Consider the following 27165-nt stretch of genomic DNA (forward strand, 5'->3'; position numbering starts at 1 on the left):
TTTATCACTTTTTCCTTTTGCCAGAAGTTAATAGCTAACTTTTCCCCTTTTTTTCTAACTTTTGTTCACTCTTTTCTTGAACCCATATAATAATGATCATAAAACACCGTGATGAAGATCAACGAGAGAAAAACACAATCTGGTAGAGAAGTACCACAGAGCGGATTCAGCTGGGCTTAGTAATGGCGGCTCTTAGTATCCACATAATAGGCTAGTATGTAGTTGGGCTCAATGCATGCTTTATGAGTTAATTAATTAGTAACCTTCCATAAATTACTCCAAATTATTCATTGCCCGCAGACTTACTATAGAGCCAACCATGATAAAAAACACATAAACATATTCAAGTTAACGCACTCCACTGGACACGGAATTGGAATTTTACCCTATTTCTTTCCTTATAGGTAACAATCTATCAATCATTGCTCCCAAAAGAATGGCTGATTTAAAAATGCAATGGAGTTTGGATTATGACAAGAGAACAGCTTTTCTCTTGGTTCCTCCATATTATATTGCCATCACCAAGATAAGACACTGTATAACCAAAATTTATTCCTCATAATTAATCCTACATTCCAAGGCCTCTTTTGTATTTCTGCATTCTGGTCAACTAGTTCGCTATACCATTCCCTTCTGCTTTGATAGATCATATGGACAATGTCCTGGGAAAATCACACTTTCCTTCCCACTAAAAGCTCCCACCAGCTTACCACAGGTATTTCAGGTTAGAAAAAATGAGTGGGTCCGGGACCAGCAATTATAGAAGGGAAAGGAATATAATCAGATCCTAGTGTGCAGATTGTTTTTTTAACTTGCAAATTCCCTCTTTCCGGTGTTTCAACTTTCAAAGGCTCATGGTAGTTTAAAGGCAATCCTCTTATAAGTGTACAAATTGTAATGATTATAGGAACAAGTTGTAATTGTTTCTAGCAAGTTTTTAAGAGTCTTTGATGTTATGATTAGTGTTTTATATGTTAATATATTGATAGGGGTGCTTATTTGCTTGTTCCCTTGTATGCTTTTTATGGTTTCTAGGTTCAATGTGCAAGTAAATCTTTGATCTCAGTAGGTCTCTTTGGTTAAAAAAGAAAGCTAAAAGAAATTAAACATGAGAAGCCCAAGGTTTTGCAATATTTACGAAGAGACGCTATTAGGGATTTCACTGTAAGAGTACAGAGCTGGGGCCCATAACTTGAATGTAGAGAAAAGTGCCCAAATCCACACCACACACGAAGAGGGTCCTGTGTCTGGGAGTGCCAGCATGGACCTTCGGCTCCTTTGTGGCCAGGTTGTAGCTAGATGACAGGTCTAGGCTGATGTCACACTGTGCAAATCAAAGGCAAAACTCTGCAAGCCATCGGTTTCCTCTTCCCCTGTTTGCCTCCTGCCCTTCAGAAATCACCATGGGGAAGAATTCTCAGTCTTTGTGGTGTTTCACTTTCAGCTATCCTCATCACAAGTGATTTCAAGGAAGGGGCTGGAATGCAACGCCTCCTGGAGCAAGCACCTTGACATGGATTGCTAAATTTCAAAAGGAATTTACTTTCTGTAGATAATGTCTCAGAGGAGGAACCTGGGATCGCCTCAAACTGGCCAGCAATAAAGCTAACAGCAAAGAAGGTAGCAGTCACGCCACTTAAATACAGGGTTAGGTAACTGTGTGCAGGGCTAAGTCATTAATGGTATACCACTTTCTGTCTTATCCTGTACAGAAAAAGCCCAATAGGCTCTGCTGGAAACGCAGGTTAGAGAGATTCTTGAAGGAAAAAGGAAGAGAGTGGATCACGTTTCACTCTGCATTCCCATTCCAGCTCACTTGGTGCGGGCGGCCTTGCTCAGCTTCCAAAACTTGCAAAGAGAGAGACAAAGGATCCTGCATTTACCTTTGCTGTACACAATGCAGTTGTTTTTGCTGTCTTCCACTCCTTGCCAGGTCACATCCAGCAGCCACTTGGGACCAGCCGTCAGCACCATTGGGACCTGAGCCTTTGTCTTCTGCAGAAAGAATGGTAACAAACAGATGCCATTTGCTTTCGTTGATTAAAAACTTGAATAATAACTGTACTAATCATTTTATTTTTACAAACAACTAAATCTCCCAAACCATAATCCAAGTCCTTATTCCCCTGTTTCATATCTTTTTAAGACGACAGAAGCTGTAAGGCTTTACTGCTTTTCCTTAATCTGAATGGTAGAATTATTATCAAGGATTTTTTTTTTCCTAAATGATACTGGATCAGATCTCCAAGATTAGACAGATCTCTTGTGGCTCTGAATTATAAAGAGAATGCAGATGACTTTCATTGCAAAGAGCAGAGTGTTTAGAAGTGAACTTTAGACACATTGTACTTTACTATCAACAGGATCTCACTATTTCCTGAAACAGACAGGAAAGAATTTAAAGAATCAGGATCCATTTCAAAGCTCTATCCTGAGCAACATTTATATTAGAGTAGGAATTTCTGTCGAATGAATAATGAAATCTACCCAACCCCTCTGCTGGGTGTGGATATGTAGTCTGATGGTAACTGAAATAATAATAATGCTAATGATTCACCGTACAGTACATGGTCTCCAGAAAGACTATAAAAGAGGGATCGTGAATAAATTCCAAGGCAGAGCGACTAAAGCGTGACATCCCTCACTCTGAGAAGCACACAAAGCAGGGACACTTGTGCCCTAGTTCTAACAAAATATTTCCAGTTGTGCCTTTTAAATATAAGGCTCAGAATGTCCATCCTTTTAGGCTGTTTGGCATCCAAATTATTTGTCTTTAATTACGTTAAACGGGGCAGGAAGTAAACTGGGGAGGAGACAAGTGAGCTTTAGCAAGACTGTTGTTTCCGGATGAGTCACAGTGAACCGGCATTCAGACTTTTATCACCCACCAGACCATGTCTGTATATCAAATATCACAAAACCACAACACAGACTACAATGAAGTGTCTCCAGGTAATTTCTGAACTGAATCTTCACCTAGATAGGATCCTGCCAAAGAGATCTCAGCTCATTTTGGAGACTCTGCCGCAAATTTCCCAAATTGGCATTAATAAGTATTCACTTGAGGAGTTCCACGTAATCTGGTTATTTCAAATCCCTCAGGAATCTGGAAAACCCATTTCACCCGCTGAATGACAACAATGATAGCGTCTGAGACACGGATCTATTGTTAGCTGCAAACCCATATTGACAACTAGCCATAAGATAAATGTTAAGTCATTTCCTGAAGTATCAATTATATTATAAGAGGTAGAACAACCATAAAACATACTGTTTAATGAAAAAAAAAATCAACCATGATGAATAAATTTAAAAAAAAGAAATCTGAAAAAATATTTCAAATGTTGAAAGAGATGGCAAAACAGATGGTGAGAAATACTAGCCTACAATTTTTTTTATATTCATATTTTGATTCATTTCAAATTCTTAATTTTTCAACTACATATCTTAATATTTGGCAAACATTTATCTGGTGCTTTACATGTTCAGAGAAACTTTCCTAGTAACAAACTATAGAAATCGTTTCTGAAAGGACAGTCTTCTAAGGATGGTTAGGTGAAAGCCCTAGAGGAAAGAAGCAATTTTATATTATATCTTTTTTTAACAACAGGCAAAAATGATATCAAGTTATCTTTATGGTTATTAGTCTGAGTGACCATTTTTATTTCCGTTTGAAAACAGAATTGAGGACAAGCAAGCTTCTTCAATCTGAAATGATAATGACCCATAGCCAATTAAATATTAGGTCTTAATTATGCATTTGCCAGCTTCTCTTACTACCAGAGAAACAGGTAAATCCACAGATGAGGGTCAGCAGGTCTCTGAGCAGTACGCAGAACAAGTCACAAGAGAGAGCACACCATTTTGATAAACCGGCATGTAGAAGATTTCATGGTCTTATTGCTAAAACCTTCTCTCTTCCACTTTTAAAGAACAGAATTCAATGGCAGACACCTTCCCCATGTCTATTGTACTGTTATTTCATGGGAAAGACATGCCTTTTATTAAATCTTCATGCTCCATAGTTCTTAGAGCCACAAAAATTTCTGCACAGTAGATCAGCTTTTATAATTTTCCACAGATAATATGAAAAATAGATATTGATCACTTAAGTTCTTTAGGGACTCTTTTAGTGTAAAGCAAATCAATTGATTTTGTTGTTACTATAATCTTCTGTTCATTTATGAACATACAAACCACCTCCATCGTGGTCCTCTGATTGGTGCTCGGAATATGAGGGCATCTTTTTCGGTGAAAGATACAGATACGTAAGAAAAAGTTTAATATAATGCAAAAAGTAACATGATAAGGAGTATGAAGTCATGTGCAAATTGTTCTGGGGTTAATGCAAGGCAAGAGAAGCATATTTTGAAGGACCTTTTCAAACCAGGCAAAACCTTTCATGCTTAAATTTCTAGGCAAAGGAAACCAGTAAAAACAGTTTAACTAGGAAGAATATGGTGCTACTACGTATGCTACTTGTGCAGGGACTTTCTTAGACACTTTCTTGACTTATTTAGTCTTCATGTCCATTCTCAGATAAAAAACAAACAAAAATCAAAAACCAAAACAAATAAGCAAACAAAACCCTGCAATTCAAAGATTAATAATTTCTTCTAAGGCAAATAGCTGGTGAAAGTAGGACCCCATTTCTATATGTAGCTCCGTCTCCAGCTACCACTACCCCTGGGGTGACCAACCATCTGAGTTTTCCTGGGACTGAAGGGTCTCCCAGGATGCTGAATTTTCAGCGCTTAAACTGGAAATTCCTGGGCAAACTAGGGAGCGACTTGTTCACCTCCACCCCAATAGTACTACTATAGTTAAAACAATGTCAATGGTTTACAGCTACTGAGCACTAAATGTTAGATGTTGTTCTTCCCCTCAATTATCTTTTTTGATTTTTAAACTCTAGGACTTAGGTATTAATATTTTCTCCACTTAGTACATAAGCTAATTAGGATTTGAAGGAATTAATTTTAATGATACAAATAAGACTAGTTAATTAATATCTTTTCTTAGTAGTAAGTTAGGCATCATGCCTTTTAAAACCTTGAAAACCTTTATTACACCTGGGCACAGGCAGAATCTGACTTATTAAAAAACAAGGAAAAACAATTTCTTTTACTCTAAACCAACAAAGCAAAAGCAAAAATGTAGCAAGGTCTTGCTGAAAGCTATACCCAAGCTGTAAAGTAAATAATAAGTAGATAAAAAATCTCAAGGGACCAGTTATTACAGTTTTGAGGAGGTAAGTCAATTTCTTTCTGAAGAAGTCAACTTTTGTAGAGATTGACTGACTTCAAAGAAGATTACCAAGTGTGAGAAGGAGGGAGTTATCCAGGATTATATGAAATCTACACTCCAGCAAAATCCATGAATAGAAAATAACAATAATATCCACACTGATCATTAGGTTCACTTTCCCATGTCTCTATCATAAGGACTCATACAAGTCTAGACTGTTAAGAGCTGGAAGCAACTTCAAAGTTCAATGAGTTTAATTCCCTAATTTCACAAATAAAGAAAGTAAAGCCAAGATTTTATTAGCATCCTACAGAGGATACAGTTGGCACAATATGTTGGGAAAGAGAGTAGATATAAAAGTGTGATAGACAAAGAAACAACCCCTAATGGTGTCCATACTCTAATTCCTTGGAACCTGTGACTATGTTACCCTACTTGGGGAAAAGGATTTTAAAGATGTGATTAAAATTTATGACCATGAAATGGTGAGATTTTCCTAGATTATCTGGATAGGCCCCATCTAAATACAGGAGTTCTTATAGAAGAGAAAGATCAGTAGATCAAAGAGATTCCATATGAAAAGGATTCCATCTGCCTTTGTTGCCTTTGAAGATGGCATAGGGAGGCTATAAACTAAGGAACACTGTGGGGTCTGGAAACTGGGATCTCAGTTCTGCAACCTCAAGGAAGTGAATTCTGCCAGCAGCTGAGGGTGGGAAAGGTATCCTCTCCTAGAACCTCCAGATAGGAACGCATCCTGCTGACATCTTGATTTTAGTCTAATGACATATATACTGGATTTCCAATCTATAGAATGGATAATTTGGGTTATTTTAAACCATTAAATTTATAGTAATTTGTTTCAGCAGCAATAGAAAACTAATACAAAAGGTATTGGAGCTTACCAACTTACAGTCAAATAAAAAGAAAAAAAGACTTAAAGTTCCTTATCAAAAGTACTCAAAAGCGTGAAACAGCTTCTTCTTTGTTGGAATAACATCAAATCTACATTGTCATTCCACAGTCATTAGATATGTTTACTGTTCTTGTCTTCAAGTACGAAAATATACACAGTGGTGTATAATGTCCACTTCTACAATTCAGTATTCAAAATATTTCATGATTCACCATTGGCCACTTCTACAATTGAGTATTCAAAGTATTTCATGATTCACCATTGGCCTTACAGTTGGGATGGAACCAAAAGGACATTACCATTCTTGGAGTCAGATGGCTTCAGTCTGAATCCCACTATGTGCTGTGGGCTGGCTCTGTGACCGGAAAACCACTTCAACTCTAATGGCCTGAATTTCAGAATGCACATCTGCCAAATCATTTTTATCTTAAGGAAAGTCATCTAAAGCAACCAGCATGATGTTTGGTGCACTGCAGATGCATGTCAAACTCTTGCTGAATAGCTACATAAATAAGCAAATTAAAAATGCTCAGAATCATTTACTGAATCCTTCCTATTTCTCAGGTGCTGGTCATGTTTGTAATTATGCACATAAAAGTCAGGACAAAAGCTCTTAAGTTTCCAATTTAAACCTGATGGTAGTCACCAGGGCTATTGATCAGCTGTTTCCAGCTCTCTGCTTTCCAGATCTCTTTTGAAGTTAGGGGTGGCCATAGGACTTCCCTGGACCAATGAAACTGAACAAGAGATGGCTCTGTCACTTCCACAGAGATGCCGTAAGAGCCAATGGATTCCCCATCACGCCTTGCTTTTGCTGAAGTGATCGTGGAAGCCTGTAAGGAGGAAGCCCTGGGAATCACAGCAGTCACGTAGCATGATAAGGAAAGAAACTTCTTCCTTTATGTACGAAGTCGCTGTGGCAGTAGAGCTGCTTGCAACCTCAGCAAAACCTAGCTTATCCTCACTTATGCAAAGGTTTTCTTCATTTTTTTTTTTTCTTCTGTATTCAATAGCCCATGGGGTTTTACAGGTTAAAGTTTGCACTTCATATCTAGGCAGTCTCTTTCAGGAATAAATCAATTCAAGGTACATAACAGGAGCCCTGAGTTTCAGTTAAACTGGCATGTTTCAGAAAGAAAAAGAAACAGTGTGCACTTTTGAGGCTCCGCATTGTAAGCTGGAAAAATGTGCACTCCTGGACACTGTTTGAACCCAGAGTTTCATGCTTCGACAGCCTACAACTAGACAAACTTGACAAGGACAAAATGGGTCAAAAGTGTCATTTCTTAGGAATAATTAGAATCATCTAATGTGGATAAAAGAGGTCAAACCAGCATCCACTTCTCACTAACCTTTGGAGTTACTGGACCGACAAAGGAGGTAGCCTTCAATAAATGTTTATACTCAAGCCAAAAGGTTAATGGAGATAAAAGTAGACAGCCCAAAGGTAAAGCACAGAGGATAATTCTAACCCAAGAAACCGGTGACATAATGCTATCTTAGGGATTCCAAGTTTTGCTGGAAATATTTGTTGAGGATTTCCAAAATGAGGCTTAAGAAGAGCTAGAAGTCTTAGGAAAATCTGACCTACGAGAAGAACCTGACTTTGCAGCCTTTTAAAAGAGCTAGAAGTGTCACTTGATGGAAAAATTGGCCTCCATTGACTTTAGTTGAGGAAATATAACGAAATATCATTAGAAAATCTCAAGCCAATGCCATGAGATGTGGTTTGATGCTGATAAAAATGCTCTCAGTATGTTGACTGGGCAATAGGTGAAGAGGGCCAAAGTCTATTTGGCGAAATTCATAGCTGTTTTAACAATTCATTGCTGTCCTATTCTCTCAGCTATAAAAACGTATTTGAGAGTAGGCATAGAAAATTTTCCAAATTATTGTGGACATTAGATTTATATAGTTAGAACCAGAAAAATGGCCAATCTCCTCCAACTGAATTATTGTCTACATCTAAATGAAAAAAGGGTACTGTATGTGATTTGACCTTGTACTTTACTACACTGTAAAAGTTTCAGTTAATATCCAAGCAGTTCTCCACATTGGAATTGAATTCAAACACAATCTGGTAGTCACAAAAACATTGTATCACTCTCCCTTTAACTCTGTGACGTCTCTAGTGACAGTGAACTTGAATCTAGAAATTCTCTTTACCAAAAACCTATCCTAAGCCTATCCAGCCTATCCTAAGCCTATTCTAAGCATAATAACTTAAAATCTTGGACTACCAAGAATGGGAAGAAATGTCGAGTAATATAACTTGAGGCCCTACACAACTGTGTTTTCAGTAATTCTGTGCATGGCCCATAGTCTCAACATTACTGATTTGACAGGAACTATAAAACCTTTAGTAAGGGTGTGCCTGGCAGTCTCAGTTGGGGGAGCACGCAACTCTTGATCACAGGGTTGTGAGTTTGAGCCTCACACTGGGTTGAGAGCATACTTTTAAAAAATCAACAATTAAAATCTAAAAAAAAAAAAAAAAAAAAAGATTGAGAGAGAGAAAGCATTTAGTATGATGTTTTCCACCTAATAAAACCGGGCTTTTTGGGGCACCTGGGTGGCTCAGTGGGTTAAAGCCTCTGCCTTCAGCTCAGGTCATGGTCCCAGGGTCCTGGGATCGAGCCCCGCGTCGGGCTCTCTGCTCGGCAGGGAGCCTGCTTCCTCCTCTCTCTCTCTCTGCCTGCCTCTCTGCCTACTTGTGATCTCTGTCTGTCAAATAAATAAATAAAATCTTTAAAAAAAAAAAAAAAACCGGGCTTTTTAGTAAATATCCTTTAAAAAGTTATATAGGACATCATGCAAAATATTTGAGCTTGATGCTACAAAGGCCAAGATTTTTTTTTTTTTCTTTCCAAAAATAGAAGATCACTTTAAATTACAGAAACAGACTAACTCTATTCCATGTGGTCTTGCAGGGTCAAGATTAACTGTGTGATGATATGAAAACAGGTTCTTAGCAATAACACCTAAGTATTCTCCATGTCTAATGAATGCCAGACGTTATTCAGACAAGACTAAGTGTATCATGTGTTTCTATTAAAGTTATGTGTTTACATTTAAAAATGAATGAAACAGCCACTGGAGTACATTGGGGTATGCCTTGGGCGAGAGTTGACATCTTCCTTTTGTTTATTGTGTCTAAAAATGAGAGAGAGAGAGAGAAGCAGAGAGATGGAAAGACAGAGGTGTGCAAACAGATTTAAAGAAGTAACTTCCAGGGTTCCTGGCTGATTCAGTTGGAAGAGCATGAAACTCTCAGTCTTGGGGTCTGAGTTTGAGCCCCAGACTGGGTGTACAGATTCCTTAAATGAATAAATAAATAAAAACTTAATTTTTTTTTTAAATGAAGAAGTAACTTCAGGAATTTCCCAACTGATACCAAATATTTTACCTACAATAATTCTTAAAGAAGCAACAATATTCAACTTAGTAAAAGATTATTAAATTTCCATTGCTTGAAAAAAAATTGATGTGCTAGACACATTTTCAAACTCAAGTTCAAATAAAGTAAGAATAGACTTAAATTAGAAAAAATGTGAGAAGTCTAAATTGGAAAGGCATCAGTAATGTGCTTTAACAAAGACCACTACACTATACCGTTAGGCACAGAACAGATTTATGAATGAAAATCCCAGGAAGGTTTCATTAGAATAGTGTTTCTCTTAAGCACAGTTCTACAAAATATCCCTTAAGGATAGCATGAGAGTGAAATCCCAGAGAGCTTCTGCTAACAAGCGTCTTTAAGATCACTGTGGTATGTGGGATCTCAAACACGATAAGAGACTTTTCAAAAACAAAATGAGTGTGAAATAAAATGATAGAATTCTTGGCTCCTATATCCATACTCCTTATGTCAAAGACAGTTTTATCTCTATGAACCAAAAATTTAAATAATCATTATCTCTGAGGTATATTTGCTTTTAGTTCTCAAAATTATGGAAACCCATTATCGCAACATGAGTCACTGCTTAAATAGAGGAATTTCAGTGTAAGAAATAATGATCTTTTAAGAATGTGAACACAAATAGTTCCATATATCCAGGTCATTAAAATAACCTCTTTACTCCCCCCCCCAAAAAAGATTATTTCATGATAGTTAGGAAAAGAATATAAAATTATTTAAGAATACTCACATTAAAGATACAGATATTTCATTTTTTAAATGGGAGAGTCTCTAAGTGAATAATAAACATCCAAATTATCCAGATATTTATTATACTTTCAGTTTCAAAAAAAGAATAGATTCATTTCTCTTTCCCTTTTGCCAACTCACTCCCACAGTCTCATCTGTTCTCCACATATATTTGGCTCCGAAGAGGAACTACTCCCTGCAAGCTGGCAACCATTAACTTCAACCTTTTATTTTATACAGTTCTGAAAGTCACAGAGTGTTTAAGGAGTGTTGTTTTGCTCCTGGCAGAATTTCTGGGCTTGCACCTAGTGCAATGTGCAAAAGAGTGTCAGCACCGAAGTCTTGGGAAGGAAAAAGTAAATTGTTCTTGAATATCCTTCCTCACATAAACCTGTGGTGGGGTTCAGGGACCCGGAAAGCCATGATCCCAGCTGAGCGGCCTGGGGCCAATCACTTAACCTCTCTTGGTCTCATGTTTCTCCTTTGTAAGATGATCTCCAGTGTCCTTACAGCTTGACAATAACATCATGAGGCTTTCTACCACAGAACTGTTGTCAAGTCTGAACTCAAATCTTGAGTGTGAAGAAGATATTATGAAAATTCAACACACCAGCTTACACTTACTTGAGGAAAGGCTACTTTTTATTTTATTATTATTATTATTATTATTATTAATTGCTCAAGCAGTAAATAAAGTCATCTAATTTACTTTACCTTGGAATATTAATACAAGGAAAATAAGTAGGGTCAGAGAAAGTGGTGTGGTCAAAATAAAAATGTTAGCATGAAGAATTACACAGAGCAGGTAACAGATGTACATAAACACATTCAACTATCGATGACCTATTTACACATTAAAAAAAAAAAAATAGTGGTCAATTCTATTCAGCAGTCTCTTTTTGAGATTTACCCCAAAGGCATTCTGTGGAAGAAAGAAAAAGCTCTATCCTGCACAAAGTCATCCTTCGATACTGAGATAGGTCTGTCCCTCATGAATTAATCCACTGCAGTATGTAATGAATCTTTTGGATACCTTTTAAACTGTCTCCTTATTACCATTTGAGCCAATCTTAGTATCAGCCCTTTCCCTCCAAAGAAAAAAGGGCAATCCTGATATTAACAATATAGTCAATTTTAAAACCAAATGTAAAAGGTTTATTTTTTTCCCTTTTCCTGCCAAAACATTACATGTTCTGGTTTCATGATGCGTACCTTTATTTCCGTCTGTAACTATATATGATTAAGAACTCCCCTACATTTTGAACTTGAAATATACTTGATATTTGAAACCGATGGTAACAGTCTATGGCAAAATGGAAGAATGGGAATGAGAAAGGCATCTCCTTCCAAAGAAGAAAAAGAAAAACAATGGCATTGTTAAACCATACAAGTAGGTGCTGTGATAAATATAGCAGCTTTTGGGAAAGCAGATTTTCATGACACAAGTTATTGAGCAAAAGCTTCAAAGCTTGGCAGTCTAGCTGGCAAAAGCGTGAAGGTGCCACAGACAGATGAGTGGAACAAAGCTTATCTAATCTGTGAGACATTCTAATAACGAGATTATTGCAAACACTTAAATTAAGTATCTAAAGCAAGACTCTGACCACGATAGTAGTTTTTGATATTTTTTTCCCCCAAATCAACAGATGTAGAAGGACTCTACTAATTCTGTCTGTCCAGGGAATAAAAGTCAAGGGCCTAGTCACTGGGTGTGGTCTTCCCTTCAGGGTTGGGATGAAGGGACTACCTTGCTTTCCTTGGAGAAAAACAAGCAGAAGACATCTCTGACCAATGAAACAGGTTCACCTCTATGTGCTCCCAGTGCAGGGGGACATTTGTTCAATATGGCTGTGGATGTGGGGCGACTAAAGGTGCATGCTCTGGAATCAGAACCAAATGAGATAAAACTTTATTAATACCACCCCTGGACAAAATTCTCAAAACGTATTCTTCACAAAAGGAATGGAAATATGAATAAAAGCATTGATGCATATGCTAGAAAGAATATTTTTTAAAGATTTTTATTTATTTGAGAGAGAGAGAAGGGCAGCAGGGTTGGGAGAGGGATAGGGAGAGAATCCTCAGGCAGACTCCCCTCTGAGCAGGGAGCCCAATGCAGGGTTTGATCCCAGAACCCCAAGGTCATGACCTGAGCTGAAACCAAGAGTTGGATGCTTAAATGACTGAGCCATCCAGGTACCCTTAGGAAGAATATTTAAATAACGTTAACAGAACACAATGATGCATCTATAAACACTTAATGACTAAGTGCAAATACCAGGGGTTAAATTCTGCATGTGGCTTCACGTGTCTGATTTTAAAAGTTAGACCAAGTTGGTTTACATTGTCCAAATATGGTTTTTGCCACATAAATAATATAAATTTATGTATAAACATTCTAATTAGTAATGATGATCACCATTATTTTGGGATAACTCTATGCCTTTCTATTTTGAGAGACTTATAGAAGTTATTCTGCTTTTAAAATAATCACTTTTTTACTTTACTAGAAATTAGGTTATTCCAATAAAGCTGTATTAAATATCTACAAAATATAAAACTCTTAAGAATAGAATGATGAAAGATGAGCTATACCTCCTCTAGATGTTCACAATGTATTGATAATAAAAATGCCTAAATGACATATGCATAGATTATTTAAACAAATATTTATAGTCAAGCTCATGATATGTCAAGTATATGACAGATACATTCAGAAATCTCAATGCATATTTGATGGTCCATGACCAAATGACAGCATAGAAATAGATCGAGAAGTGGCTAACAGACTCATCTTAAGGGATCTTTGTGCCAATTTAGGATTACACTATGATTCTGAAGTTAAAAATACTAAGGCTTTCTCCAATATCCATTGAAAATCTATAAAATAGAGCTTATGTTTTTAGTAGTTACATCTAAAACCCAGTGATAAATCTTTCATATTTATAGCAGGGTTTAAGCCATACACTTTGGCTTCTAGCAACATCAATTTACTATATATCCATTTAATTATTATTGCTACTAAAGTATATCAAAATATATTGATAAAACATTTCAAAAATAGAAATATTTTATGAAATGTAGCCAAGATAAATTATGTATATATATATATATATGTGTGTGTTATCTTAAGAGTGTAGGCATTATCACACTTAAAATGTTTTATTAATCGTCAAATTTTAAAACTTGTTCTTTGATGCCAAGCTGACAAAACCTGTATCACGTCTCCATTCTAGGGCAAGTTACTTAACGACTCTGTTTCTTCATCTCTAAAATAAGTATAATGCAAGTATTTATGCCATACGATTATTGTGAGGATTAAATGAGTTAATGTCTGTAATGAGCTGAAAGCAGTAACAGGGATGTTATTCTATGCAGTGTTGGCTTATGTTTTTAATATTCCTAAAGAAATTTGTTTCCATTGAAATGCAGAATTTCCAGTAAAACAAGAATTTTGGCTGGGTGGAAGAATGACACATTACCCTGTTACATGATTTATATTTCATTAAGTATTAACTATGTGCTAAAATTCTAGGAGCTGCCTTACTTTTTGAATTGATTTTCACAATTCCACTGTTATGTCCATTTTGCACAGGTAAAAACAGATTCTAAAATATTGAACAACTTGTTCAAATTCACATTGTGGAAACTGCCTTAACCAGGAAATGTTTTCTATTTTTCTCTTTGGAAATCTGTAAGAAACAAAATTCTTTCCAGTGTTAAAGCAATAAGAATCTTCTTAGAAATTGTGTTAAATATCAATTCTTCATGTTCATGAAAACTAGCTTAAATGATCTTCATGAGTCAGTGGTTAGCAGTGGTTCTGTTTTACATTATGCATGATTCTTAGGCGTACTTTGTATAGGCTAATTGCTTGGTGCCTCATTAATAACCTTCAGGGTTTTCCGAGCTGTGAAATTTATAGGTTTGTAGTGAATTATTTCTCACATTTGCACAGTTTTGGGTCTTAAAAGTCTAGCTGAGACACTAAATATCAATATCGGGCATCAAGTGGGTAAAAGAGGAACAGAACGAAACATTGCCTAGTTCGTGACTTTAAAAATATTGGAGAATAGGTAAATTTTTAAGATTTTTATTTTTGTGACTACAGGCATTTTTATACCTGTAGAAATGTTTATACCTTAACAATGGATAAAAAAGGGGCGCCTGGGTGGCTCAGTGGGTTAAGCCGCTGCCTTCGGCTCAGGTCATGATCTCAGGGTCCTGGGATGGAGTCCCACATCGGGCTCTCTGCTCAGCAGGGGGCCTGCTTCCCTTTCTCTCTCTCTGTGATCTCTTCCCTTCCTCTCTCCTACTGTGATCTCTCTGTCAAAAAAAAAAAAAAAACAATGGATAAAAAAATAGCTTATATAAACATTTCCAATCATAAGCAGAATTCATGATGAGATCTGAAGTGTCTTCAGGCTAAAATCCACTCGGTTCAACACTGATCACACAAGAACAAATGAAGAATAGATTTTCTTGGTATTCACCTGGTCAACAGAATAGAGCCTCAACACAATACTTCACAGAGAGGCATCCATGCACACTCTGGGCTACAAGGCAGTCCAGCCAGGCCTTCATGCCTGACTGGTCGATTCCACTCTTTAGAATCTCTAGATGCACCCACGTAAGGAACTTGAACTGCCTTGTATAGTCTTGGCTCTCTGATTGGGGCCTGGGGGTGGCGGGGAAGTCTCCACATAAAGAAATATCTCTGTTTGGGTTTAGTTAGCATGTTCCCCAGCTTAAACTGGGCTGCTCACAGGTGGACTGAACTGAAACATAATCACAGCAGTTCTGCCTGCCAACAGAAGTTCAAAGTCAAACTGGGAAGTTTAAGAGGAGCTTCAGTAAAAACCGTTGGGTAGAAATAGAGGAGAGTTAGAAAAAAAAGGTAGTTCTTTTGAATCAGTGGGTCTGAAACTAGAGTTCACTTGTAATTCAAATATTGTTCATGGCATATGGTATTTTTCTTCAATGTGATAAGCACCATGAGGCAAAGGAGCAGGAACCTCAGTTCATATACTACAGACTTAACAGACAGGCAGTTAACACAGTGGCTAACAGCATGGGTTCCAGAGTCAAACTGCTTAAGTTTAAATTCAACCTTTGCTACTCATCTATGGTGTGATCTCGGTCAGTAAACTCAACTTCTCTGTGTATCACTTGCTTCATCTGTAAAATGAAAATAATAACACGTCGTGGGGCTGATGTGATGTGAGATAAATTAATACTTATAAGTCATTTACACTGATACCTGGCAAATAGTAAGTGTTCATTTATAATTATTAGGTATACTGATTTAAAAAAATGGAGAAAAGCTCAAGAATAGCTAAATATGTATAAAAAGCCTTATGCCTATTTAATTTTATCTGTCCAGACACAACAAAATGATTAATATAGGATACTACACATACATAAGAGGTTTTACTATTTTAACCAATCTTTTTACTTCTTAACTACTCAGTAAATTGGCTAGTGGCGAGACAATCATACCACTAGTAGCACAATGAAAAGATTTTAATGGAAACTTAAGGTTACTTGAATAAAATCTAACCTTGTATGATGAAAAGCTCTACATATTGCTTATAAAATAATTTATTCTGTTGAAATTATTCTGAATTTTCTACCTACCATTTTTACTAGTGCCTACAAGATCTAAAAATTTGCTTGTAGGGCATCTGGGAAATAATTTGAAAAAACTCTGGACATTGAGCTCTTAATTATGCCATTCCTCTGCTTTGGACTCTAAATTGGGAATTTCTGAGCTAGCTCAAAAATTTTAAATAGTGTAGTTTTCTCTTATACCACGCACTGGAACAAAGTCTTAAATGTAACTATCATAATTTAAAGTGCTTAGTTCAAATTTTAAATATGTTGTCTCATCTGTCAAAGACAACCAAACCAAATGAAACACAAAGCAAAATCTCCCATGATTACAAAGTCTACGAACTTTTCCTGTGTAATTTCTGTTTCATGCTATAGCACATGTCAGTTACATATATATTCAAAAATGACCTGTGAATTCACTAAATTTTTTTTTTAAGATTTATTTATTTATTTATTTGACAGACAGAGATCACAAGTAGGCAGAGCAGCAGGCAGAGAGAGGAGGAAGCAGGCTCTCCACAGAGCAGAGAGCCCAATGTGGGGCTCGATCCCAGGACCCTGAGATCATGACCTGAGCTGAAGACAGAGGCTTTAACCCACTGAGCCACCCAGGTGCTCCTGAATTCACTAAATTTACATTTGACTTAAGTTTTGTCTCCAAGTGGCTGGATTACCTTGGTCAAAATACATTACTTCCCTGAGCCAGAGCCTTCATTAATAAAGGAAAAAACCAGGACTTCCAGACTCATAGAGCACATTCTGGTTCTAGGACTTCACGTACTCCAATTAGAAGGAACTCATGAATGGACTTGTCCAGTGTTACACAGCCTTTTAAAATCTATGCTATCCTTACTTGATGTCAAAAACAGATTCATGGTGTCCTTTAATATTAAGTAATTTAAATAAGCACAATGGCTATAAATACATTAGAGAAATGATACAAGGGTTCCTCATCCCTTAAAACAGATACAGAGCCCCTTCAACAAATCCACATACTTCCACACAAACTCTTTGGTGAGGCTCCACTCCCATAACATCTGAGAATCACAAAATAAGGTCACTGATTCACAAATTATGATTTTCTCTAATTCAAGTCTGCAAGAAAGGAAAGGTTAAACTACAAATGCAAGTACAGTTTGCTCTGCCCCCGACTTATGCAGAAAAAATGCCTTATTTACGGCTCTGTCTTCCATGTCTTTGAAACTATACACCCCAGGTAAGACATAGCTTGAGTATATATTTCCATGTTGTGCTATTACAGACTAATCCAAATTTCAGTTTTTAATAACCTAGAATCTAGGTTTTTTTTTTTTAAGTGTTATTATCCTTCACAGTGTTGTAGATAGCATCATTATTACCATATGCAGGCATGAATACTTTGCAATCGGTGATAAGGGCACAACATGTAAGATACACAGACCAACTTCATTTTTGACCAAAGTCACACTATTCTATAACATATGGAAGAAAGGTTGGTAGTTTTACACTACACCAGTTTAAACGACACTGAAGTAAACTCAATGATAAAGCCAGTTGATAGTAAAATCTCAAGCATGAGAAATGGCACGATGTCTGTTTTTATGACATATAATATCAAAATGTGGATTATAAATAAAATGGATAATTTTAGAGATTCCTCTCATTAATTTCTGTGAATAGACTACACATATGTGACAAAACCAAATTATCTTGTAGTTTTCCTGTCTTAAAAGCACAGATTTGGAGAGAAAAAGAAAGGGCAGGGAGTGAAACTAATGATAAAATGAAGGGTCCAGCCGTGGGACTGGTGCACATAGAGTCCGCGTTCCAATAAGACTCAACAAACAGCTCTGATCAGAATCTAAGTGATGGGAAACAGCCTGTAGCTTCGAGATTAGCTGCTTCACACTATTTCTGAGTTAAGCCAGCACAAGTAACATCATGAATGCATAATTATAATTATGCATTAGAGTATGCATAATGATCTTAAAATCAGTAAACAAAGAAAAGACATCAGAATTTCTCAGCTATTTTAGGTATGCTGTTGCAGAAGACAAAATATGACTAAGATTTTAAGGAGGGGTGATTCTTAGTGAAAGTTTTTTGTATGCAATTTACAAACAAGAAAATAACTAATGAACCAGTGTTGCTTTAAAAATCCCTCTTAGGAAATTCCACATGAACAAGTTAAAATCAAAGAAATGCAATAGAGTATTTCAAAACAGGGAGCAAGCACTTCATAGGGCTTACATTTGAAGTATTCAAACTTAGAAACAGAAATAATAATAAGGTGACAACTTGGACTTCTGATATAATTTAAAAAAATAACGCATGCCTCTAGAATTGTTTGGAAAAATATAAACAATCTGTCATTGGCTAATAAAAATAAGTGAAATAACTAAAAGGTATGTAGGAAGTAATTAATGACAACTGGGGAATTTTGGTTTTCTGGCAAATTACTAGGTTCCAAAAGTTTAACCCTAAGGTCTAACCTGAACATGTCCAGTTGTAATGCAAAATCACTCATTTTCGGTTTTCCAAAATGAAGATAGAATTTCAATTGAAGGATAGTGTCTCTTCAACCTTGAAAGGCACTTAAGTCATGTATTAGCCTTCTATTTTTTGGGCAAGATGATTCGATATTCTGGAACCCTAATCTTTTCTCACGGTACTATTTTTACTGCTCTGCTCTGGAAGTTAGCCAAGTGCTCCACATTCCTCTTAACAGAGCCTTAAACTGAATACCCAAATCTTAACAAGAAGTGTGGGTAAGCCTCAAAATTGAGGGACTCTACGGGGACCTAGTCTATGCACAAGGTCAGAGGTCAGGAAGCCTTCGAGAGCACGGATTGTTCATCAGTGAGACAAAACAGATGTCCACCAAAGCTACCTGGAGCTCCTTCTGTCTTTTGATTGTTTCTTGACCCTCCTTCCCATCAAAATTCAGAGAAACCATTCAACATTCTTTTTCAGAGTTATTTTTCCACTGATTTTTCTTAGCATCATACTTATTATTTTCTGTACCCAAAGTTCTTATATACTTAAAATTCATCAGCTTTGGATTTACAATGTTTTTGCATTTACTCCAATAATAATTATCCATGCTACCTATAATCATATTCTCCAGGGATCTTTTGGTTCCTCATTCCTTCCTTACTCTTCCCTTCCCTTTCTACTCCTTCCCTACGCATCCGCTCCTCTCTTTCCAACAAGGTTTCCTTTGCTGGCATAGAACACTGCAGAGGAGGGTAACATCATTACTGATCTGTCATCATTTGCCTGTGCGTGCAACTGAACAACCAGTGGGAAATATCAAATTAATTATGCCATTTCATTTGCATAATTTTGGTCTGTACCTTGCTTTTAACTAAATTCAGTAGTCAGCTCCTCCCCCCTCTTATCCTTAAGGGATACATTCCAAGACCTCCACTGAATGCCTGAAACTGAGGATAGTATTGAACCTTATATATGTTTCTTTCCCCCATGTACATACTTATGATAAAGTTTAATTAATAAGTTAGGCATAGTAAGAGATCAATAACAATAATGAATGATAAAATAGAACTATAAAAAGTACTGTACTCAAAGTTATGTGAATGTGCGCTTTCTCTCAAAATAGCTTAGTGTACTGCACTGGCCCGTCGATGATGTGAGAGAACGAAATGCCCATGTGATGGGACGAAGTGAGGGGAGTCACCCAGGCCCTGCCATGTAGCATTTAGGCTATTACTGACCCTCTGCCATTATGTCGGAAGGAGTTTCATCTGCTTGTGGCCCTCAGTTGATTGTGGGTAACTAAAACCATGGAAAGAAAACTGAGGGTAAGGGGGACTACATCTGAAAAGTAGGACTGACTTCAGTTTAACTCTTTCTCATTCCAACCAACAATCCACAGGTATGTACTGATGACGTCCTTTGCATGACGGCAATCCTGACCATCCTAAAGTTCACACAAGAGCAGTCATTTTGGAAATACCTGCAAGGTTTTTAATTTTGTATAATGGAGGAAAAAAAAAGGTTCACAGATTGAGTGGGAGGGTCAGGATAAAAACGTCCCAAGGTGATCAGTGGCTTGGCTGAAGGGAAGTGACAGCAAAAGTGGCTTGGATACTGACAAAGGAGTTCTGAGATGGTGATGGATGGCAATTCTGCCCACAAAAGTGGGTGATGGTACAGGTTTGCCCCATGCATTTAGAAGAAGACAACGATCCTTCTTCAATGTTCCACTATTTCCCTAGGAATGAAAATTATCTCCTTCATTTCAACTTTTTGGAACATCTGTCTTTTTGATTCCATCCTGGTTCACATGCTAAAATGTTACAGACGCACAGACGATTGGAACATATAGTGACCCTGTAGAGGGAGCGCACAGGAGACAGGAAAGTTCACAGACTTTCTAATAAAGAGCCAAGTCTCAATATATTATTAGACATTTGAAAAATTCTTCCATACTCTAACCAAATATTTATAGCTTGTTTTTCTGTCAACGATCTTGTTTTATTTTTCAGTATTGTTGGAATGACATTATTATGTTGGAAATGTTAGATGACTGTGCTGGAGACATTCTTTATTCTAACCAGGAAAAAATTAGTGTGAAATGATTAAATACAGGGAATCCTAGTTATAAATGGACTCTAAAAGTTCATTTGAAAAATGTACCATTTGGAACTCAAAATACATTTTTCACCTTTACCAGTGTTTCTCAACCTAGAGGCTACAGTCCTTTTGGGGTCTTGGATATTTACAGGCATTTTTTTTCAATGTGATGTTTTCATTTTGATCCCAACACAACAAACATGAAAACAAATATACTTTTACCTTGCATGATGGCAAATCATGTCTTTTGTAATCAAGATTTACACATGAAATATGGTAAATAGAATATTTTAATTTCCTTAACTTAGTGTTTTTCAAATGGTAGCCTGCAAATCTCTGGAAAACCTTGAACCTATTGAATTTTTTTTTTCTTCAAAAAGAATCTATATCTTACTCAAAATGAGCAAAGAACTGGCAAAGACCCAATATTGCAAACGGTAAAGTTTCAAGGTTAGATTACAAGAAGGTTATGTAGCTCTTCATCTAGCTACACATTAGGTATAAATTCTTGTGTCCAGGAATAAGGGTCATTTGTTAGAGGAAGGACAGAAAGGGAGGCAGGATATTTCCTTATCTTTTCTGGCCACGGGAAAAATTTTAATATGATTTGTCTTCTGCCTTCTTCCTTCTCGGTTCCTGCCTCCCAGCTTCTGAAGTCATCCCCCCCACCCCCTTAAGCCTTGGAGCTTTTTCAGCCACATCAACTTCTCAACAACAGGTCTCCATTTGAGGTACAAGTGCCCAACCTCACAAATTTCTCCATGCTCCAAAATGACCCTCTGTTCTCTTCCACCATGAAACAGACAAAAACACATGCTTCCTTTAATTCGGTGAAGCAGCTTTCGCCAAGAAAAACGGAGTGAATTCACTGGTCTTAAGGCATGGCTGATCGCTAAGGCATTGATAGACCTGCCATGACTCAGCCTTCCCCGCTCTACCACACCTTCTTCCCCCTGCCTCCCCAGCTGAGCAGTCTTTAAATCTTCCAAGTTTTTATTTGTTTGTTCATTTTGTTCTAAAATCTCTCCAGTCACTCTCTTGGCTAAATATCGAAGACTTGCTGAATGGCAAAGGTGGAACTCTGGGCATTTTTAAGTTAATATAATAAGCAGAAGTCAGTCAGATGCTGCCCTTAAATAATGTATAAACTCAGTGGCTGCTGGAGCCTGACGTACTGACTTTTGAGATGTTCTGAGGAGGCTCACTGGTTCCCAAGTTACTACCATGGAACAGGAATGAACCACGCTCCCCAGAATTGTGTTCTTCTTGTTTCACAGAGTAATTTCTGAAGCTGCTGAACTCCGGAAGCTCCATGTGTGCATGATGGCCTCACTACGTATCACTTGTCACTAATTGGCAGCAGCTGCCCCAGACAGAACGGGTCTTGGCAAACAGACTGAATGCTTTTCTCTGCCCTTAGGAAATCTGTCTCTCCAGGTGAGGTTTGAGACCATGTGAAGAGCAGTGTGTCAAGTGTGTTTCCCTGCTGTTTGGCCAGTGGATAAATTAAGGACCTTACATTTTATAGTTACTGGTCCACTCTTCCAGACATTCTGAAAATAAGCACTTTTCAAACACGTTACAGGTACGCGTGTGTGTATGTATGTATGTATGTGTGTGAGTATATATGTATATATATATTTTTTTTCTTGTTTCCCCACTTCCTGACCTAAGGGCCACATAGCACTTAATCTGCAACAAAAACAAACACATCTCTGAGAGCTTAATACAATTTGGCATGAATAACGAGGTGGATGCCCAGTTTCTCAGAGCATTGTTCGCCAACGTTACCCGCTGGATTCGGATTCACCCTTAAAAATGGGGAACCCTGACTTGTTTTCACTAAAAGTTTAAGGGAAAGAGGCTGACCTTCATTATTTTAACTTTTCAGGGAACCCCGTTGCCCCTAGAGTTCCGATATCAGTAATTTCCCAGAACCCTGGACCACCGGTGACATCATTTTTAATGTTTTGCTCTTCTTTACAATATTATAAGAATGAATCTTACTCTGTTTTTAATCACAAGTCTTATCCAACAATCAAGGCAGGTATATAATAAGCTAAGCTACTCTGTAAATCTAAACATTCCCTACAAATGGAAAAGATACAGCCTGGGCTCTCTGATTGTTACTAAGGCGACTATCTAAAATGAAAATCTGATTAACCCTTTTGCTGCCTGGAACCACCCATGTACCACGTTAGCTGACTTCCCTGCACTTATCTCTTCTTTTTCCCCCTCCAGAAATTCATAATTGCATTGCTCCACAGTAGTTATGCTCTGGTTATCCTATCTGAGAGGACTGTGATGGGTGGTAGTCCCATCTGGACAGCTGAGTGGGGTGGCTGCCTCATCATGAGGAAACAGACATTGAAACAGAGGGCACATGATTTGCTGCTTATTTTAAGGCATCAGTTTGATGAAATCCTTGACAACATTAAAGGATTCCCATTCAATAAATAGCAGAGCACTACAGTATTTTCCTTTCACTCAGGAAATAATTTGACAGTAAAAGCTGTATGTTTCACAAACATATTTTTCCTCAACTATTTTTGAATGACATTAGCAACTGTTAACATTTGCTGGGAAGAATAATATTTCAGAGCACGATACAGAATTTTAGCCAAGAACAAATATCTGTCAGGCACTCTCTATTCTCTTGGTACGGTTCAACAAAAAAGGGGATTCAAACAGCGAGGGTGCAGGGAATACGTACACGTATTTCCATGTAATTTGGACAACAGGAGGCTGTACCCTAGAAATTCATTAATAACTACATTTTGAAAACTAAGTCCTGTAATAAAATTACATTAAAATGTCTGTACCTTTCAAAGTGCATTATTGGCATTCGAGGTTCTTTATAAACTCCCATCCCCCACTGCTTCCATGTCCCTCCCCTTTCAGACCTTTCTAGAAGGATGTCTTGAGAGTTTTCCCCTAGTCTCTCCACTGGAGGCAAAAATGGCCCATTTGTTATTCTCTCCACCTGGCTTGATTTATTCCGTCATCTCCTGGTTAGGCCCTTCCCTCCATCCTGAATTCCCTGCCTGCTCCTCTGTACCAATTCAGACCTATCACTTCCTTCAGACCTTGTTTAGCTCTCATTGCCCTGGGGAAGCCTTTTCCAATTAACCTCCCTCCCTCCATTCACCCTCCTCGGCCCCCTCAGAATATAATTGTACTATGCCATTTTGTACTTGTTGATCCATTGCTTGTAATTGCTTTATTATTATTATTATTATTATTATTATTGTGTCCCTGCCCTTGCATCTGCTTCTATTTCGCTTGTCTACATTCTTTTCCACGTGTCCCTGTTCTTCTTCAAATAGTTCTCTAGTTTTTGGCATTTCAATAGCAGTGTCAACATATTCCACACCAGCGAGTTCATCCATAAATACTCCATGAATGATTAAAAATAGTTACTGTTCATAAATCACTTTAGCTGTCTATAGTTTTACTTCTTCATACTGTATTTTGTAAAATAACAACACGACTAGTAAATGGGTTTCAAACCGTAGTTTCGGCTCATAGCCAATCTCCTATGTCCTAGTCTTCCTTTAAATATATTTCCTCCCAGATAGTTGTAATTTTTTCTTACTATCATGTCAAAACCAACATGTCTAAAATAAAATTCAGCTTCTGTGAAAACCCAACTTTCCATTTATGTTTATCTATTTCTATTAAAGTCACCAATTTTGCAAACCTGCATATTTATCTAGCTTTATACACACACACACACACACACATATATATATACACACACCCTCAGCTTTTACATATGATATTGTGTAGGCAGAACTAAAAAAGTGATTAATACATTAATGAATTCTACTTTTGGTTGGGAGTTCATACAAAGTACAATGTACCCTCCTTAGAGGGATTAATCATTAAAGTCAACATGATCAAAATGTAAAAGAACTTGCAACATGTGACAGTAACCAACAAATTTGATTAAGGATATGAAATTAATAACATATTTAAAAGATATTAACTACACATATCTAAGAAAAGTTTAAAATCTATAGAGCTTAAAATCGAAAGCAGTAGAGCTCACTACCAGCTTGGGCGGAGAAAAGAGAGTGGAGGCTTCCTTGGAGGAAGCCTTGGAGGCTTCCTTGATTGGGAAAGAGTTTGAGGAGGAGGGTGGACTTTAAGGTCCAAGTTACCTAGTGGAAGGTGCTCAGCTTAGTGAGATGATAAGGGAGGCTATCTGGTGCCACAAAGAGGTGACCTTGGACAAATGCATTCTACTCTTTGGAGTTACAGTTTCTGTCTCTGTGAAAAGAATGAACTAATATTCTCAATGGTCACTTCCTCATGGGGCACTTAATGAATCAAACATAACTCATTATTAACTGGGGGAATGCAAAATGTTAATGCATGAGAAAGTGAGAGAAGCTGCTCTTCTGAGACAGCAGGGTCGTTCCGTGTCTCCTTCCTCTTTTCTCAGATCCTTCATTCATATCAGATAGAGTTCATTTGACTTCTAAGTATTTTCTCACCTAGAGGCACTCACACTTCATCAATAAACCAACTTTTAAGTTTAAAAGGTAAAATTTGCATCACCAAACTCTAGTTATCCACCAATGGGAGGAAGGGACAACTGTAAGGAAGCAACTGATTTTGCCTCTTTACCTCTAAAACCACACTGTTAGGGCGCTACCTCCTTGCAAGCCAATCCTGCAAGTCAGTAGGACAAGGGGTAGCTGAGAAGGGGAGGAGGAGGGGCCAAGTAGTTTGAAAAGATCTGAGGAGCCTACGTGGAAATCCTCAATCAAAGTGGGGAAAACTTTATTAGTGTTATTAGAAAGTTAGTATAGAGTTGGGACACCTGGGTGGCTCAATCAATTAAGTGTTCAATTCTTGATTTTGGCTCAGTTTATGATCTCATGGGTCTTGGAGTTGAACTCCTTGTGCAGTTCAGAGCTGGACTCCACACTCAGCTGGGAGTCTGCCTGAAAGATTCTGTCCCTCTGCCCTTCCCTGTCTTCTCAAATAAATAGGTAAATCTTGAAAGGAAGGAAGGAAGAAAGGAAAAAAGGAAGGAAGTGAGGGAAGAAGGAAGGAAAGGGTATGAAAAGAATGCCTTACTCAGTCCAGGGAGAGTAAAACTGAGGACAACTTGTAGGGGGATACATGTCAATTAAGGAGAAGATTCATAAGAACAAGCAAGTAATCAAATTGTGGTAAGAATGATGATCAGGGTATGGGAAATAAGGCTTTCTGTAATTAGGTATGTGATCAGCTAAGTCCTTTCTCAAAAGTTCAGTTTTGTTATTTGAAAATACGGGCTGGAATAGGTTTCTTCAAGCTAATTCTGCAATTTGGTAATATTAAGCCAAAATGGGAATGTTACCAAAAGGTGATGTATAATTGTCCACAAGGAGAGAGAAAATATAGCCAATAATAATTTATTATTAACCTAATGACATTAATGGTCAGTGTTTCTTGAGTGCTTACTCTATGCCAGCCTTTGTGCTTTGTACTTTAGGAACACAACCGCTTTTAAAACTCACAAAATACGTATGTATGACATGTTAATATCTCCACTCACAAGATCAGTTAAATGGAGCACAGAGAATGGTAAAGTAGGTGGCCCAGAACCACAAGCTTCATGGTGACAGAGTCCAGATTAAGAACCAGGCTTTTGACTCCAGGGCCTGAGCTCTACCCTCAACATATTATACCAACTCAATTAAAATATCTAAAATTCAAAAATTATATAAATATATACACAAGAAGAATGGAGAAAACACATAATCAGGACTAGAAAGTAGAAATAGAAATCAATATAATAAAATGTTATGACCTTTTTGGGAGGTGAAGAGATAATATTTAAAAGCAGACATGGAAAAGGCTGATAAATATTTGCTTTATCTCTCTCTTTCTACACACACACACACACACCAACTATTTTTTTGTTTATTTTTTTGTTGCCTCTGGTTTATTAGAATATAAATAACATGCAGGAAGAAAAAGAAGTCACTTAACGGGAGAAAGAACCAATGAAATAATACTTAGGAAAATGCTTAGTGTTTAAAATTAAAGGGCCAAGACACTGACACACAAGGCAATTTGAGAAAACATCAAACTTTGTTGCAGACCCCAACGATCATGATTCAGAGCAACATGAGATGCAAGAGGACCAAGAAAGAGCTCACAGGCAAAGCATAACTTTGAATCTGAACTGGGTTGGGCAGTCAAGAAAAATGCCTGAAGAATACTTAAGCGAGCTATACCAAATACATTTTTTTCTTAAGATGGAGGGCATTAAAGATTAAGTGTGGTATTGCATTGGACAAGTCTCAACAGACAGTGATCACAAGTAGGCAGAGAGGCAGACAGAGAGGTGGTGGGGGCGGGGGGAGAAGGCTCCCTGCTGAGCAGAGAGCCCGATGCGGGGTTCCATCCCAGAACCCTGGGATCATGACCCGAGCCAAAGGCAGAGGCCACCCAGGTGCCCCTATTAATAGCCTTGATATTAAGTTTTTACTCTGCCTCCAGACTAAGTTAATTGGTATGTTATAAAGATTTACGCTATCATATATCATAGTAACTCAGGGACAAAACATCTGAGCATTCCTATATGCTCTAAGCAAGAATTTGCGTCCTTCTAGATCTGTAGAACATTGCTGTAACTGCTGCAGCATGCTCTATGCCAAGTCTTATT

The 27165-nt window shown here is 37.4% G+C and overlaps 1 protein-coding gene across 3 annotated transcripts in view; it reads right to left on the reverse strand.

Moving 5' to 3' along the window:
- Window positions 1–27165, reverse strand: part of ZFPM2 (zinc finger protein, FOG family member 2) — a 448624-nt gene that overhangs the window by 154250 nt on the left and 267209 nt on the right. For all 3 annotated transcript variants that reach the window (XM_082720028.1, XM_082720027.1, XM_082720026.1), the window contains one exon: window positions 1884–1995. In XM_082720028.1, coding sequence (XP_082576154.1) covers window positions 1884–1995 — 112 coding nt within the window. The remainder of the gene's footprint in view (window positions 1–1883; window positions 1996–27165) is intronic.

The sequence above is a fragment of the Mustela nivalis genome (assembly GCF_964662115.1).
Source record: "Mustela nivalis genome assembly, chromosome: 2".
In the NCBI taxonomy this organism is placed as follows: Eukaryota; Metazoa; Chordata; class Mammalia; order Carnivora; family Mustelidae; genus Mustela; species Mustela nivalis.